A 14,436-nucleotide genomic window follows, 5' to 3' on the forward strand; every position below is an offset into this window, starting at 1 on the left:
ATCATTATACAATGTTAGTGACAATGTGCCTACCCTTGGTTGCGCCCAGTGGCACCCTAGCAAGCCACCGCCTAGACTGCCTCAGGTGTTATAGCAGCACCTCACAGTGTCGATGACCGCCGCCGCGACACGCAGGAGGGGCGGACACCACCCGTAGTGTCATGCGGTTTTCTTGACGGTGTGTGATTCCTGGAGTTTGATATTGAGTTGTCCTTGGTGACTCAAGCATCTTCTTAAACACACACATGGAACGGCATCTCGTACTGATATTCCCTCAGTATACAGACCACTTGTGGTGCAGTATATGGGTGAGGGTGGATGATGGGAGTGACACCAATATGGTACGAGGTAAACAGAGGAAGATGGTCATTGCACAGAGCTATCATGCTGCCACCATCAACGTGACTCTCCTCTTCCTGGTTCTTGATTACGGGTGCGTGTGCGTGTACATGCAAGATCATGCAGACACGAGTCTCTTGTCATCATACAGACACGAGTCTTTGTTGTCATGCAGATACGAGTCTTTGTCATCATACAGACATTAACTGACTTCATTTAAGTCTATTTTGGTCTCTATTCTAACATTTTTACTTAATCATCTATAGAGGTATCGAATCGAATTTAATATATATCACTGATGCTAAACAATTCTAACTAAATAGAGGTAGACCTAAGATAAGTTTTATGTTTCCACGAAATTGTTACCTTGTGTGTGTGTGTGTGTGTGTGTGTGTGTGTGTGTGTGTGTGTGTGTGTGTGTGTGTGTGTGTGTGTGTGTGTGTGTGTGTGTGTGTTCACCTAATTGTGGTTGCAGGAGTCGAAACTCGGCTCCTTTGTGTGTGTCCCCAGGTGTAGTAACTGACATTAAAACACTTCGTATAAATAACGGCATGAGTAATTACGTTGGTCAGTATGTGGAATGTGTTATTGACCACTAGAGGTGCACATGTATAGGTTACATGTGTTATTGACCACTAGAGGTGCACATGTATAGGTTACATGTGTTATGGACCGCTAGAGGTGCACATGTATAGGTTACATGTGTTATGGACCACTAGAGGTGCACATGTATAGGTTACATGTGTTATGGACCGCTAGAGGTGCACATGTATAGGTTACATGTGTTATGGACTGCTAGAGGTGCACATGTATAGGTTACATGTGTTATGGACCGCTTGAGGTGCATATGTATAGGTTACATGTGTTATGGACCGCTTGAGGTGCATATGTATAGGTTACATGTGTTATGGACCGCTAGAGGTGCACATGTATAGGTTACATGTGTTATGGACCGCTAGAGGTGCACATGTATAGGTTACATGTGTTATGGACCGCTAGAGGTGCACATGTATAGGTTACATGTGTTATGGACTGCTAGAGGTGCACATGTATAGGTTACATGTGTTATGGACCACTAGAGGTGCACATGTATAGGTTACATGTGTTATGGACCGCAAGAGGTGCACATGTATAGGTTACATGTGTTATGGACTGCTAGAGGTGCACATGTATAGGTTACATGTGTTATGGACCGCTTGAGGTGCACATGTATAGGTTACATGTGTTATGGACCGCTTGAGGTGCATATGTATAGGTTACATGTGTTATGGTCCGCTAGAGGTGCACATATATAGGTTACATGTGTTATGGACCGCTAGAGGTGCACATGTATAGGTTACATGTGTTATGGACCGCTAGAGGTGCACATGTATAGGTTACATGTGTTATGGACCGCTAGAGGTGCACATGTATAGGTTACATGTGTTATGGACCGCTTGAGGTGCACATGTATAGGTTACATGTGTTATGGACCGCTAGAGGTGCACATGTATAGGTTATATGTTATGGACCGCTAGAGGTGCACATGTATAGGTTACATGTGTTATGGACCGCTAGAGGTGCACATGTATAGGTTACATGTGTTATGGACCGCTAGAGGTGCACATGTATAGGTTAAATGTGTTATGGACCGCTAGAGGTGCACATGTATAGGTTACATGTGTTATGGACCGCTAGAGGTGCACATGTATAGGTTACATGTTATGGACCGCTAGAGGTGCACATGTATAGGTTACATGTGTTATGGACCGCTAGAGGTGCACATGTATAGGTTACATGTGTTATGGACCGCTAGAGGTGCACATGTATAGGTTACATGTGTTATGGACCGCTTGAGGTGCACATGTATAGGTTACATGTGTTATGGACCGCTAGAGGTGCACATGTATAGGTTACATGTGTTATGGACCGCTAGAGGTGCACATGTATAGGTTACATGTGTTATGGACCGCTAGAGGTGCACATGTATAGGTTACATGTGTTATGGACCGCTAGAGGTGCACATGTATAGGTTACATGTGTTATGGACCGCTAGAGGTGCACATGTATAGGTTACATGTGTTATGGACCGCTAGAGGTGCACATGTATAGGTTACATGTTATGGACCGCTAGAGGTGCACATGTATAGGTTACATGTTATGGACCGCTAGAGGTGCACATGTATAGGTTACATGTTATGGACCGCTAGAGGTGCACATGTATAGGTTACATGTTATGGACCGCTAGAGGTGCACATGTATAGGTTACATGTGTTAATGAACCACTAGAGGTGCACCTGTGTAAGTCAAATATATTAGACAACCGTGAAGCTGTGTAGCGGTCACTGCCTCAGTGTCATGCCCACAAAACTGCAGTTTCATGTCGATTATAGTTTTGTTATCAAGAAATTTAAAATGTGGAAAGAACTTTGTAGAACCTTGTATTATACGTGGGAGAAAAGAACTTTATAGAACCTTGTATTATACGTGGGAGAAAAGAACTTTATAGAACCTTGTATTATACGTGGGAGAAAATAACTTTATAGAACCTTGTATTATACGTGGGAGAAAAGAACTTTATAGATTCTTGTATTATACACGAGTTATATATGTTTATCATACTTTCAAGGGAGGTCCTTGATGTTGGTGATGGGTCCTTGATCCTAGGAACTGCACTTGAACGCTCCTTGCTTGGATCGAACTTTACTGCCTCCCATTACCCCACGCGCTGACTCCTATGGGTTTAACGCCTCCCCTTGACCGTATGCTAGTAGTCTCAGCGATATGTTGTGAAAGATATGGAAGTGAAACCATACCACGGGCGGGATTTGAACCCGCGATCAGAGAGTCTCAAAACTCCAGACCGTCGCGTTAGCCACTAGACCAGCTAGCCACAATAAGATTCGTCCAACTAGGTATATTTCTACACCATAGGAAGGTTAGCACAGACACCACTGTGACCACAAATGCAAGTTTTTACAGACGAATCTCCAGCTAGCGTGGCCGTGACGAACTCTAGCTCAAGTCCCCTCACTGTCGTCAACATGACTCACGAAATCGTAATGACACGATTGCAAACAAATCCCGCCCGTGGTATGGTTTGTTTGCAATCGTGTCATTACGATTTCGTGAGTCATATGGAAGTGGTAGTGAACCTGGTACTTCCGACCTCCGCGGCGTCCACTTGTACACAAGTGGTAGTGAACCTGGTACTTCCGACCTCTGCGGCGTCCACTTGTACAAAAGCGGTAGTGAATCTGGTACTTCCGGCCTCTGCAGCATCCACTTGTACACAAGTGGTAGTAGTGAACCCGGCACTTTCCTCCTCCTAAGCGTCCACTCGTACAAATATCAGTGCACCGAAAATAAGGTAACTTTTTTTTTTGGGGGGGGGAGGGGAGGGGGGAGGTTATCCTAGGAAATTTACACTATGTATGATAATTGTATTTATGTGTACCTGTACCTAAATAAACTTACTTACCGGACATCGTTTAGCCTCTGGCCCGACACAAGTCGCCGGTCCAGTGGCAACACCGGTCCACAGCCTCCACCTTGACTTTGAAGAGTGCCCGCCAGGAAGAGGAACTGGCAGAAGAGAAAGTCTCGGACACTGGAATTTGCTGGCGGTGTGCAGTTGCTTAATTGGGTTTAAAACCTATCTACTGCACTAAGCTCATTACGGCTGCACGTAACCTTTTTAATGGATTAAACTGTCAGCGTATATGCTGACAGTTTAATTAATTAAAAAAGGATTAAACTCTCATATATACCCTGAAAGAACATACACATCTCTGGGTGTATATATCGTGCAGCATGCAATGTTGCGCACTGGTGTTCCCTCAAAGGTGCTCGCCGGCGCAGACACAGCTGGTAAGCAAGTGCAGCGCACCTGCGCTATCTTAAAAAAATGAAAATAATGATAGGAATGGTGGCCAGACTTCACAGGCCGAACCTCACTGGCTGGACTCTGCTCGCTGGCCCTCACAGGCCGGACCTCACATGCAGGACCTCACTTGTGTCCTTTTACTTTACATATTGTCGGTAATTCTATTGTTTGGTAATTCTACCAAATATGGACCAGTAGGCCTGCTTCAGTGTTCCTCCTTATGATAGTACCACTGTTGTTAGATCTAGTTTGTGGGTGTGTCGTGGTGCATTGTGTGGTTGCAAGCAACAATAGGCTGGTTGTTCAGGTGATCAGGGCAGCCTGGACGCGTGCTGGACTGCCAGAGTAGAGGAACACTTTAAACCGATGAGAGGTATGTCAGGGGTGGCTGGATACAGTGTTGTGCCTCACTGTTGTTGTTGGTATTGGTGGTGCTGTTATTGTTGTTAGTGCTGATATGTTCTTGATGTTATTGCTGGTGTTTATGTGCTGCCATTGTTGTTATTGTTATTGATGTTGGCATTGTTGTTGTTACTACTGTTATTGCTGCTGCTGGTGTTGTTGTTGTTGTTGTTTTGTTGTTGTTGCTGCTGTCGGTGATGTTGGTGAGGTTATTGTTGGTGTGATATTATCTGTGTACTTAAATGTTTGTCTAATTTTATTTCCTGCTTAGCTCGTTGAGAAACCTACGCAGGTAAATGTTATAAAAGGCGCGGTGTATATGATCTTATGATCAGACACTGGATTTATGCTGCTGTCTGCCCACCTTCATCACTGTCTGCCCACCTTCATCACTGTCTGCCCACCTTCATCACTGTCTGCCACTCACCCAACATTTTTCTACCATCATGGTGTCAGAATCTGAGCGTAAAGTTGTCAAGTGTTGTGATTACGAACGTGTGCCTGTGAATGTGCGTGCGTGTGGATGCGTGCATGTGGATGCGTGCGTGTGGATGCGTGCGTGTGGATGCGTGCGTGTGGATGCGTGCGTGCGTGCGCAAACTGATTTGGTTCGTCCAAGTACATAAGTGCGTGTGGATGGGTGAGAGTTGGACCTTCTTATCATAGCCCAGAAGACCACCTGTAACATTAGTTGCACTTGTGTCCTTTTATCTAACGTATTGTGGGTAATTGTTCCAACATCAGTACAACTTTCTTCCCGCCAGATCGCTTGGTTTCTCCTTAGTACACATCCTTCAGCAGTGGCAGTAACCTGGTTCCAAACCTTGGACATTTTCAAGATTCTGAATGTAGCTGATCAGTTGGGAGCTGTAAGCTGCTGTTGTGTGCTCAGCGACGAGTCTACGTTGTGTACAGAGCTAATCAGAAGTCGTAAAAGCTATTGAAGTTCGCTAGCTTCGCATAGAATACTGGTGTGTACTCACCTATTTGTGGTTGCAGAGGTCGATTCACAGTTCCTCTTTCTGTGTGTGTGTGTGTGTGTGTGAGGAGAGAGATTCACAGTTCCTGTGTGTGTGTGTGTGAGAGAGAGAGAGAGAGAGAGAGAGAGACGTAATACACACTCTTCCTCTTCCCTTGTATCGCTGTGTTGTGTTCAAGGAGTGTCCTTGACCCTTTAACACCGTTTTTAATAGCATGTGTCGCTTACTTTGTGCCGGTTGAGCGGCTACTTTGTGCGCCGCAGCGCATCCTGTGTGCGGCAGCGCAAAACAACATTACAGAGACATGTACAGTTACATCTTTAAAGATATTACAATTGTTTCACACATTACAATTTATTCACAGTTAGTCTACACAATACACTGTGAACATGACACAAATAACCCGCACATAAGAGGAGCCTACCACGACGTTTCGGTCCGACTTGGACCATTCATAAAGCCACACTAACAGAAAGGAGAGGAGGGAGTATATATAAGCCAGCAGACAAAATTAAGTCTCATCATCGAAAATGGGTTGGGTACACATTATTATTAGTGGGTTTGGGCTTGAGAAGGACCTGCCTAGTATGGGCCAGTAGGTCTCTTGCAGTGATCCTCCTTTTTGTTCTTAAATAAAAAATCATTGATGCGGCTCCTGCAAAAAAGTGGATACAGTCTCAAGTTTTAGATATTTTTCCATTAACAATATTGTTGCTATTAACAATAAAGATTATAATTATTATAATCATGGGGGAGCGCTAAACCCGTAGGGATTATGCAGCACCTATGGGGGGGGGAATGGAAGGTATTCAGACTCTAATTCAGGGAACTGGAGCACAGATTCAATTTCCTAGATCAAGAGCCCCTCACCAGTGTCAAGGAGCCTCAATGATGGGACCAATAAAGATATTATTAGTCATTTGCTGTAGAGTTAGTTTTGAACGTGTCTCAAGAAGGTTTGTTTATTTGGACACTTGGTATCACTAAACTTCTGTAGCTACATGTGACTCTGTAGCTACATGTGACTCTGTAGCTACATGTGACTCTGTAGCTATATGTGACTCTGTAGCTACATGTGACTCTGTAGCTACATGTGACTCTGTAGCTACATGTGACTCTGTAGCTACATGTGACTCTGTAGCTACATGTGACTCTGTAGCTACATGTGACTCTGTAGCTACATGTGACTCTGTAGCTACATGTGACTCTGTAGCTACATGTGACTCTGTAGCTACATGTGACTCTGTAGCTACATGTGACTCTGTAGCTACATGTGACTCGGTGAAGGAAACTGCTAATATATTCAGTAGGTCTGCTGCTGTGCTCCTTCTTTCTTATGTTCCTATAAGGTCAGTGTGAATCACACTTTCATGTGTACCAAACACACGTCTTACACTTTATTAATCAACTTCTGGGTAAAATATAAATGTCCTTTTTTTTGGATGTGTAGGTGTGTTCACGACGTATATTTTGTTGTGCAGGTAGGTAGGTGTGAGGATGGTGAGGTAGGTGTGAGGATGGCGAGGTGTGAGGATGGTGATGTAGGCGTAAGGATGGTGAGGATGGTGAGATAGATGTGAGGATGGTGAGGTAGGTGTGAGGATGGTGATGTAGGCGTAAGGATGGTGAGGTAGGTGTGAGGATGGTGAGGTAGGTGTGAGGATGGTGATGTAGGCGTAAGGATGGTGAGGTAGGTATGAGGATGGTGAGGTAGGTGTGAGGATGGTGATGTAGGTGTGAGGATGGTGATGTAGGTGTGAGGATGGTGATGTAGGCGTAAGGATGGTGAGGTAGGTGTGAGGATGGTGAGGTAGGTGTGAGGATGGTGATGTAGGCGTAAGGATGGTGAGGTAGGTATGAGGATGGTGAGGTAGGTGTGAGGATGGTGATGTAGATGTGAGGATGGTGATGTAGCCGTAAGAATGGTGAGGTAGTTGTGAGGATGGTGATGTAGGTGTGAGGATGGTGATGTAGGCGTAAGGATGGTGATGTAGGTATGAGGATGGTGCGGTAGGTGTGAGGATGGTGAGGTAGGTGTGAGGATGGTGAGGTAGGTGTGAGGATGGTGCGGTAGGTGTGAGGATGGTGATGTAGGTGTGAGGATGGTGATGTAGGTGTGAGGATGGTGCGGTAGGTGTGAGGATGGTGATGTAGGTGTGAGGATGGTGATGTAGGCGTAAGGATGGTGAGGTAGGTATGAGGATGGTGCGGTAGGTGTGAGGATGGTGAGGTAGGTGTGAGGATGGTGAGGTAGGTGTGAGGATGGTGCGGTAGGTGTGAGGATGGTGCGGTAGGTGTGAGGATGGTGAGGTAGGTGTGAGGATGGTGAGGTAGGTATGAGGATGGTGAGGTAGGTGTGAGGATGGTGAGGTAGGTATGAGGATGGTGAGGTAGGTGTGAGGATGGTGAGGTAGGTATGAGGATGGTGAGGTAGGTGTGAGGATGGTGAGGTAGGTATGAGGATGGTGAGGTAGGTGTGAGGATGGTGAGGTAGGTGTGAGGATGGTGATGTAGGTGTGAGGATGGTGATGTAGGTGTGAGGATGGTGATGTAGGTGTGAGGATGGTGATGTAGGTGTGAGGATGGTGAGGTAGGTGTGAGGATGGTGATGTAGGTGTGAGGATGGTGATGTAGGTGTGAGGATGGTGATGTAGGTGTGAGGATGGTGAGGTAGGTGTGAGGATGGTGAGGTAGGTATGAGGATGGTGAGGTAGGTGTGAGGATGGTGCAGTAGGTGTGAGGATGGTGCGGTAGGTGTGAGGATGGTGAGGTAGGTGTGAGGATGGTGAGGTAGGTGTGAGGATGGTGAGGTAGGTGTGAGGATGGTGCGGTAGGTGTGAGGATGGTGAGGTAGGTGTGAGGATGGTGCGGTAGGTGTGAGGATGGTGATGTAGGCGTAAGGATGGTGAGGTAGGTGTGAGGATGGTGCGGTAGGTGTGAGAATGGTGAGGTAGGTGTGAGGATGGTGCGGTAGGTGTGAGGATGGTGATGTAGGCGTAAGGATGGTGAGGTAGGTGTGAGGATGCTGAGGTAGGTGTGAGGATGGTGAGGTATGTGTGAGGATGGTGATGTAGGCGTAAGGATGGTGAGGTAGGTATGAGGATGGTGAGGTTACTGAGTAGTAATTCTCGTAGCCGCTCCTCCGCTACATTATAATTCTCTTTTTCCTGAGTTTTGTGTTTACACGTACTTAATTCCTTATTTTTCTCCGACAGGTGTTATGGCACTTGGACATCTTCCGTCGCAGTTTCCGAGAGCTAAATGGCCACGCCTGTATGGCCGAGGCTTGCATCTTCTGCGCCCTCAAGGTGTGTTCTCCCTCTCATCTTCCCGTCAGCCATCGTTCACCCTCGTCCTTCCCTCACTCCTAGTAACAAGACGAGCTTGGGGAACAAGGTTCCCCAAGCTCGTCTTTTCTAGGATCATCCTCTCCTATTCCTCACTGCATATCCTTGTACTGTATTATTTTATTTGTCAGGGAAAAACCCCTGACGATCTTAGGATCGAGTGTTCAGTGTCACCAACACAGACGTGTGAGCGGCAACGTACGTCTAAGTATAACATAGATAGTCAAGAAGACTCTGTTGACGCTGAAAGTTCAAGTGGGTATGAGAGAATAGATATTTTTTATTAAAATTTTCCGGGTAAGAGATTGCACTAGGAATTGACCTAGAAGAGTGTTCTGTCATATGGTGATAGATTATTATTATAATAAAAAAGAAGCGCTAAGCCACAAGGGCTATACAGCAGGTGGCCCTATTGCGGGTCATGACAGCAGCGACCGCTGGCTTAACAGTGCTGACTTAAGTCGTCTGAGTTGCCAGCTAAGGACTTTCATAATTTCATTACTATAACTCGGCTGCCATGGACAAGTGTCAAATATGTAGAAATCATCCAGCCTTTTAAGATACGTGTGTGAAACATGAAACAGAATCCAGGTAAATATTTAATACTTCAGTAGAATTGCTGGTCTGTTCTGTTACGTGAAAATGTAAAGTGAGAGGCAAATCTTATACTTCTACTTTAACGTCCCCCAGAGGCGACGATCCCCTCAATTATCAGCATAAATAAATTAGCAAGGTTTTGGTGTTGGAGAACAGTAACGTGTAAGTTGTTTCCTTTAGTGTAACTTCTGGTGTAGATCAGAGTGGCCAGACACTTTGGCATGACATTAAATTAAGAACGCCCCTACTCGCATGAACAACACACCTGCTCGCATGAACAACACACCTGCTCGCATGAACAACACACCTGCTCGCATGAACAACACACCTGCTCGCATGAACAACACACCTGCTCGCATGAACAACACACCTGCTCGCATGAACAACACACCTGCTCGCATGAACAACACACCTGCTCGCATGAACAACACACCTGCTCGCATGAACAACACACCTGCTCGCATGAACAATACACCTACTCGTACAAACAACACACCTGCTCGTATGAACAACACACCTGCTCACATGAACAACACACCTACTCGTACAAACAACACACCTGCTCGCATGAACAACACACCTGCTCGCATGAACAACACACCTGCTCGCATGAACAACACACCTGCTCGCATGAACAACACACCTGCTCGCATGAACAATACACCTACTCGTACAAACAACACACCTGCTCGCATGAACAATACACCTACTCGTACAAACAACACACCTGCTCGTATGAACAACACACCTGCTCACATGAACAACACACCTACTCGTACAAACAACACACCTGCTCGCATGAACAACACACCTGCTCGCATGAACAATACACCTACTCGTACAAACAACACACCTGCTCGCATGAACAATACACCTACTCGTACAAACAACACACCTGCTCGTATGAACAACACACCTGCTCACATGAACAACACACCTGCTCACATGAACAACACACCTACTCGTACAAACAACACACCTGCTCGCATGAAAAACACACCTGCTCACATGAACAACACACCTACTCGTACAAACAACACACCTACTCGCATGAAAAAAACCCTGCTCGCATAAACAACACACCTACTCGCATGAGCAACAAGCCTACTTATATGAACACACCTACTCGCTTGAACAAGCCTACTTATATGAACAACACACCTACTCGCATGAACAACAAGCCTACTTATATGAACACACCTACTCGCTTGAACAAGCCTACTTATATGAACAACACACCTACTCGCATGAGCAACAAGCCTACTTATATGAACACACCTACTCGCTTGAACAAGCCTACTTATATGAACAACACACCTACTCGCATGAACAACAAGCCTACTTATATGAACAACACACCTACTCGCATGAACAACAAGCCTACTTATATGAACAACACACCTACTCGCATGAACAACAAGCCTACTTATATGAACACACCTACTCGCTTGAACAAGCCTACTTATATGAACAACACACCTACTCGCATGAACAACAAGCCTACTTATATGAACAACACACCTACTCGCATGAACAACAAGCCTACTTATATGAACAACACACCTACTCGCATGAACAACAAGCCTACTTATATGAACAACACACCTACTCGCATGAACAACAAGCCTACTTATATGAACACACCTACTCGCTTGAACAAGCCTACTTATATGAACAACACACCTACTCGCATGAACAACAAGCCTACTTATATGAACAACACACCTACTCGCATGAACAACAAGCCTACTTATATGAACAACACACCTACTCGCATGAACAACAAGCCTACTTATATGAACAACATACCTACTCGCATGAACAGCAAGCCTACTTATATGAACAACACACCTACACACATGAACAACAAGCCTACTTATATGAACAACACACCTACTCGCATGAACAACAAGCCTACTTATATGAACAACACACCTACTCGCATGAACAACAAGCCTACTTATATGAACAACACACCTCGCATGAACAACAAGCCTACTTATATGAACAACACACCTACACACATGAACAACAAGCCTACTTATATGAACAACACACCTACTCGCATGAACAACAAGCCTACTTATATGAACAACACACCTACTCGCATGAACAACAAGCCTACTTATATGAACAACACACCTACACACATGAACAACAAGCCTACTTATATGAACAACACACCTACACACATGAACAACAAGCCTACTTATATGAACAACACACCTACACACATGAACAACACACACACACACACACACACACACGACAATATTACCCCACCTCGTCAGCCCAACTACCATCGCGACCTTCCGTACTTGGTATTTACATGCATGCGGCATATATCGTGTCTCCGCCATGTTCCTGCCCAGGATGAGATATTTACCAACACTAACCTGAGGTGACCTCGCTATCTTGAGGTTTCCTACCGAAGAACCTTCAGGATAAATCTAGGACAGTAAACCATACATGTAGATAAAAACTAGGTGCTGCACTAGTACATTGTTGGTATTTGATGTCATCTTGAGGCCATATATGGAGACCCTTCCTTCCCTGACCCGCCTCTGCCTTAACCTTTCCCATAAGTTCCCAGATAACATCTTCCGTACAAAATCAATCTTTGACCTATGATGGTATCGGCTTTGTTTTGGATCTACAAAGGTAGTGACCTGACCTCAGGAAGCGTCGTGGCTGGGACGAATCTAGGGTCGTATGCGACTCTACGTAGCTGCTGCTGAGGTCATCACGTAGAAAACATAGGATGACTTTTATGATCACCACAGCATCAGTGATGCATCTTCTAAGTTGTTGAAACTCTCTCCCAGAGTTAGTGTGTTTAGGACTTCAGTGTGTATGGGGGGGGGGCGCTGCAGGACTGTGTGTGGTCGAGATGTAGAATACAAGTGGTGGCGGTACCAGTTGCTGTGTGGGCCGCATAACAAGAAGGCCGCACCAGGGGTCGGAAGGATTAAGATTGTGGTGGAACCAATCAATTTGTTTTTATTTGTACTATTTGTCCTTTCCATGCTTCCCCCGAAAGTTTTCCCATGAAGACCTCATCAGGTTATTATTATTATTATTATTATTATTATTATTATTATTATACTGCCTGACTTTTAGGGTTTATACAGGTCACAGACCCTGAGCTGCTTTGGGGATTAGCGTGGACGGTTACAAAGCATGGCTTGCTTCTGCAGTGTTTTAAAAACTGAGTTTGGAGAGTTGAAGGAGGAGGTCTTGCTTCTCCAGGAGGAGATTAGGAGGCTGAAGGTCCACCTCAATGGGCCTGGGAGAGAGTGTGAGGTGGTTGGAGATGTGGGGAATGAGGCTTCTAGCAGTGAGGTGCAGTCTGTCTCTCACTGTGAGGAGGCTGTAGGTGGGGAGGTAGCAACGGGTACCAGCAGTGAGGTGCAGCCCAGCACCTGCTACAAGTGGCGAGTTGTTCACAGTAATGGGAGGCGCATCAGAGTAAGGAAAGTTAAGAGTGAAGATCTGAAGGTAGGAAATCGCTTCTCTGTTCTCCAGGATGAATGTACTTCAGTGGCCAGTGAAGGTAAGGGTACTACTGCCCCTGCTAATGAAGGTAAGCGCATTCTTGTGGTTGGTGACTCTCAGGTAAGATATGTTGACCGTGCTTTTTGTAATAGGAATAAGAAGATGAGAGATAGAGTGTGCTTCCCTGGAGCTGGTGTTGGGGACATTGTCAACAGACTGGATAATATCATGTCAGGTAATGGGAACAAGCCCATTATCTGTCTCAGTGCTGGTGGAAATGATATTGGGAAGGGTAGGAGAGAAGAGCTGCTAGATAAGTACAGGTCAGCTATAGATTTCATTAAGTCTAAGGGAGGGATCCCAATCATATGTAGCATCTTGCCTAGAAGGGGAGTAGGAAATGAATGGTTGTCTAGGGCAATTGGTGTAAATTGCTGGCTAGACAGATACTGCAAGGAACTTGCAATCCCATTCATTGACAACTGGAACAACTTTTATGGCAAACATGATATGTATGCAAGGGATGGGGTTCATCTCTCTGGGGCAGGGGTGGTAGCACTTGCAGACTCGATTGAGAAGGCCATTGGTGAAATGCCTATGATTTTAAACTGATGGAAGATAGAGGTATGGGTGTGTGTGGGAAACAAGTAGGTTGCAACACTAGGGTTGGAAACAGTAAATGTATAAAAGGCATTCAGCATGAAGTTATAAATAAAGACAATAGAACAGGTCAGAAAACAAAGGGGGACAGCAGAGGGCAGCAAGGGACTAGCTCCCTTAAGGTTTACTATACTAATAGCAGGAGTGTTAGAAATAAGATAGATGAGCTAAGATTAATTGCAAGTGCAGGAAACATAGATATTATTGCTATAACAGAGACCTGGCTCAATCTGAAAGATAGAGAGATGCCATCTGAATGTCACATACAAGGCTATAAATTATTCCACACTGACAGGGTCAACAGGAAAGGTGGTGGAGTAGCGATGTATGTCAGAGACAATTTAAATTGTTGTGTTAGACAAGATATTAAATTAGAAGCGTCAGCCACTGAATCTGTTTGGTTACAGCTTCTCGAGGGCCGAGAAAAACTAATTTTGGGTGTGATTTACAGGGCCCCAAATCTTGATAGGGAGTGCAGTAAACTTCTATGGGACGAAATTCGTAAGGCATCTACATACGAAAATGTTGTGCTAATGGGAGATTTCAACTATAGACAGATTGACTGGAGCAATTTGACAGGAAATTTAGAGTCGGGTGACTTTCTTGATACGATCCAGGATTGTTTTTTAAAACAGTTTGTGACAGAGCCAACTAGGGGAAATAACCTCCTTGACTTGGTTCTTGCCAGTAGGGAAACACTAATTAATAATCTTGAGGTTAATGATGAGCTTGGGGAGAGTGATCACAAATC

The 14,436-nt window shown here is 45.1% G+C and overlaps 1 protein-coding gene across 3 annotated transcripts in view; it reads left to right on the plus strand.

The window, feature by feature from the left end:
- ec (echinus) overlaps positions 1 to 14,436 on the plus strand; it is a 458,553-nt gene that overhangs the window by 360,313 nt on the left and 83,804 nt on the right. For all 3 annotated transcript variants that reach the window (XM_070093184.1, XM_070093186.1, XM_070093185.1), the window contains one exon: positions 8,802 to 8,894. In XM_070093184.1, the coding sequence (XP_069949285.1) occupies positions 8,802 to 8,894 (93 nt within the window). The remainder of the gene's footprint in view (positions 1 to 8,801; positions 8,895 to 14,436) is intronic.

Source organism: Cherax quadricarinatus, chromosome 42 (genome assembly GCF_038502225.1).
Source record: "Cherax quadricarinatus isolate ZL_2023a chromosome 42, ASM3850222v1, whole genome shotgun sequence".
Taxonomy (NCBI): domain Eukaryota; kingdom Metazoa; phylum Arthropoda; class Malacostraca; order Decapoda; family Parastacidae; genus Cherax; species Cherax quadricarinatus.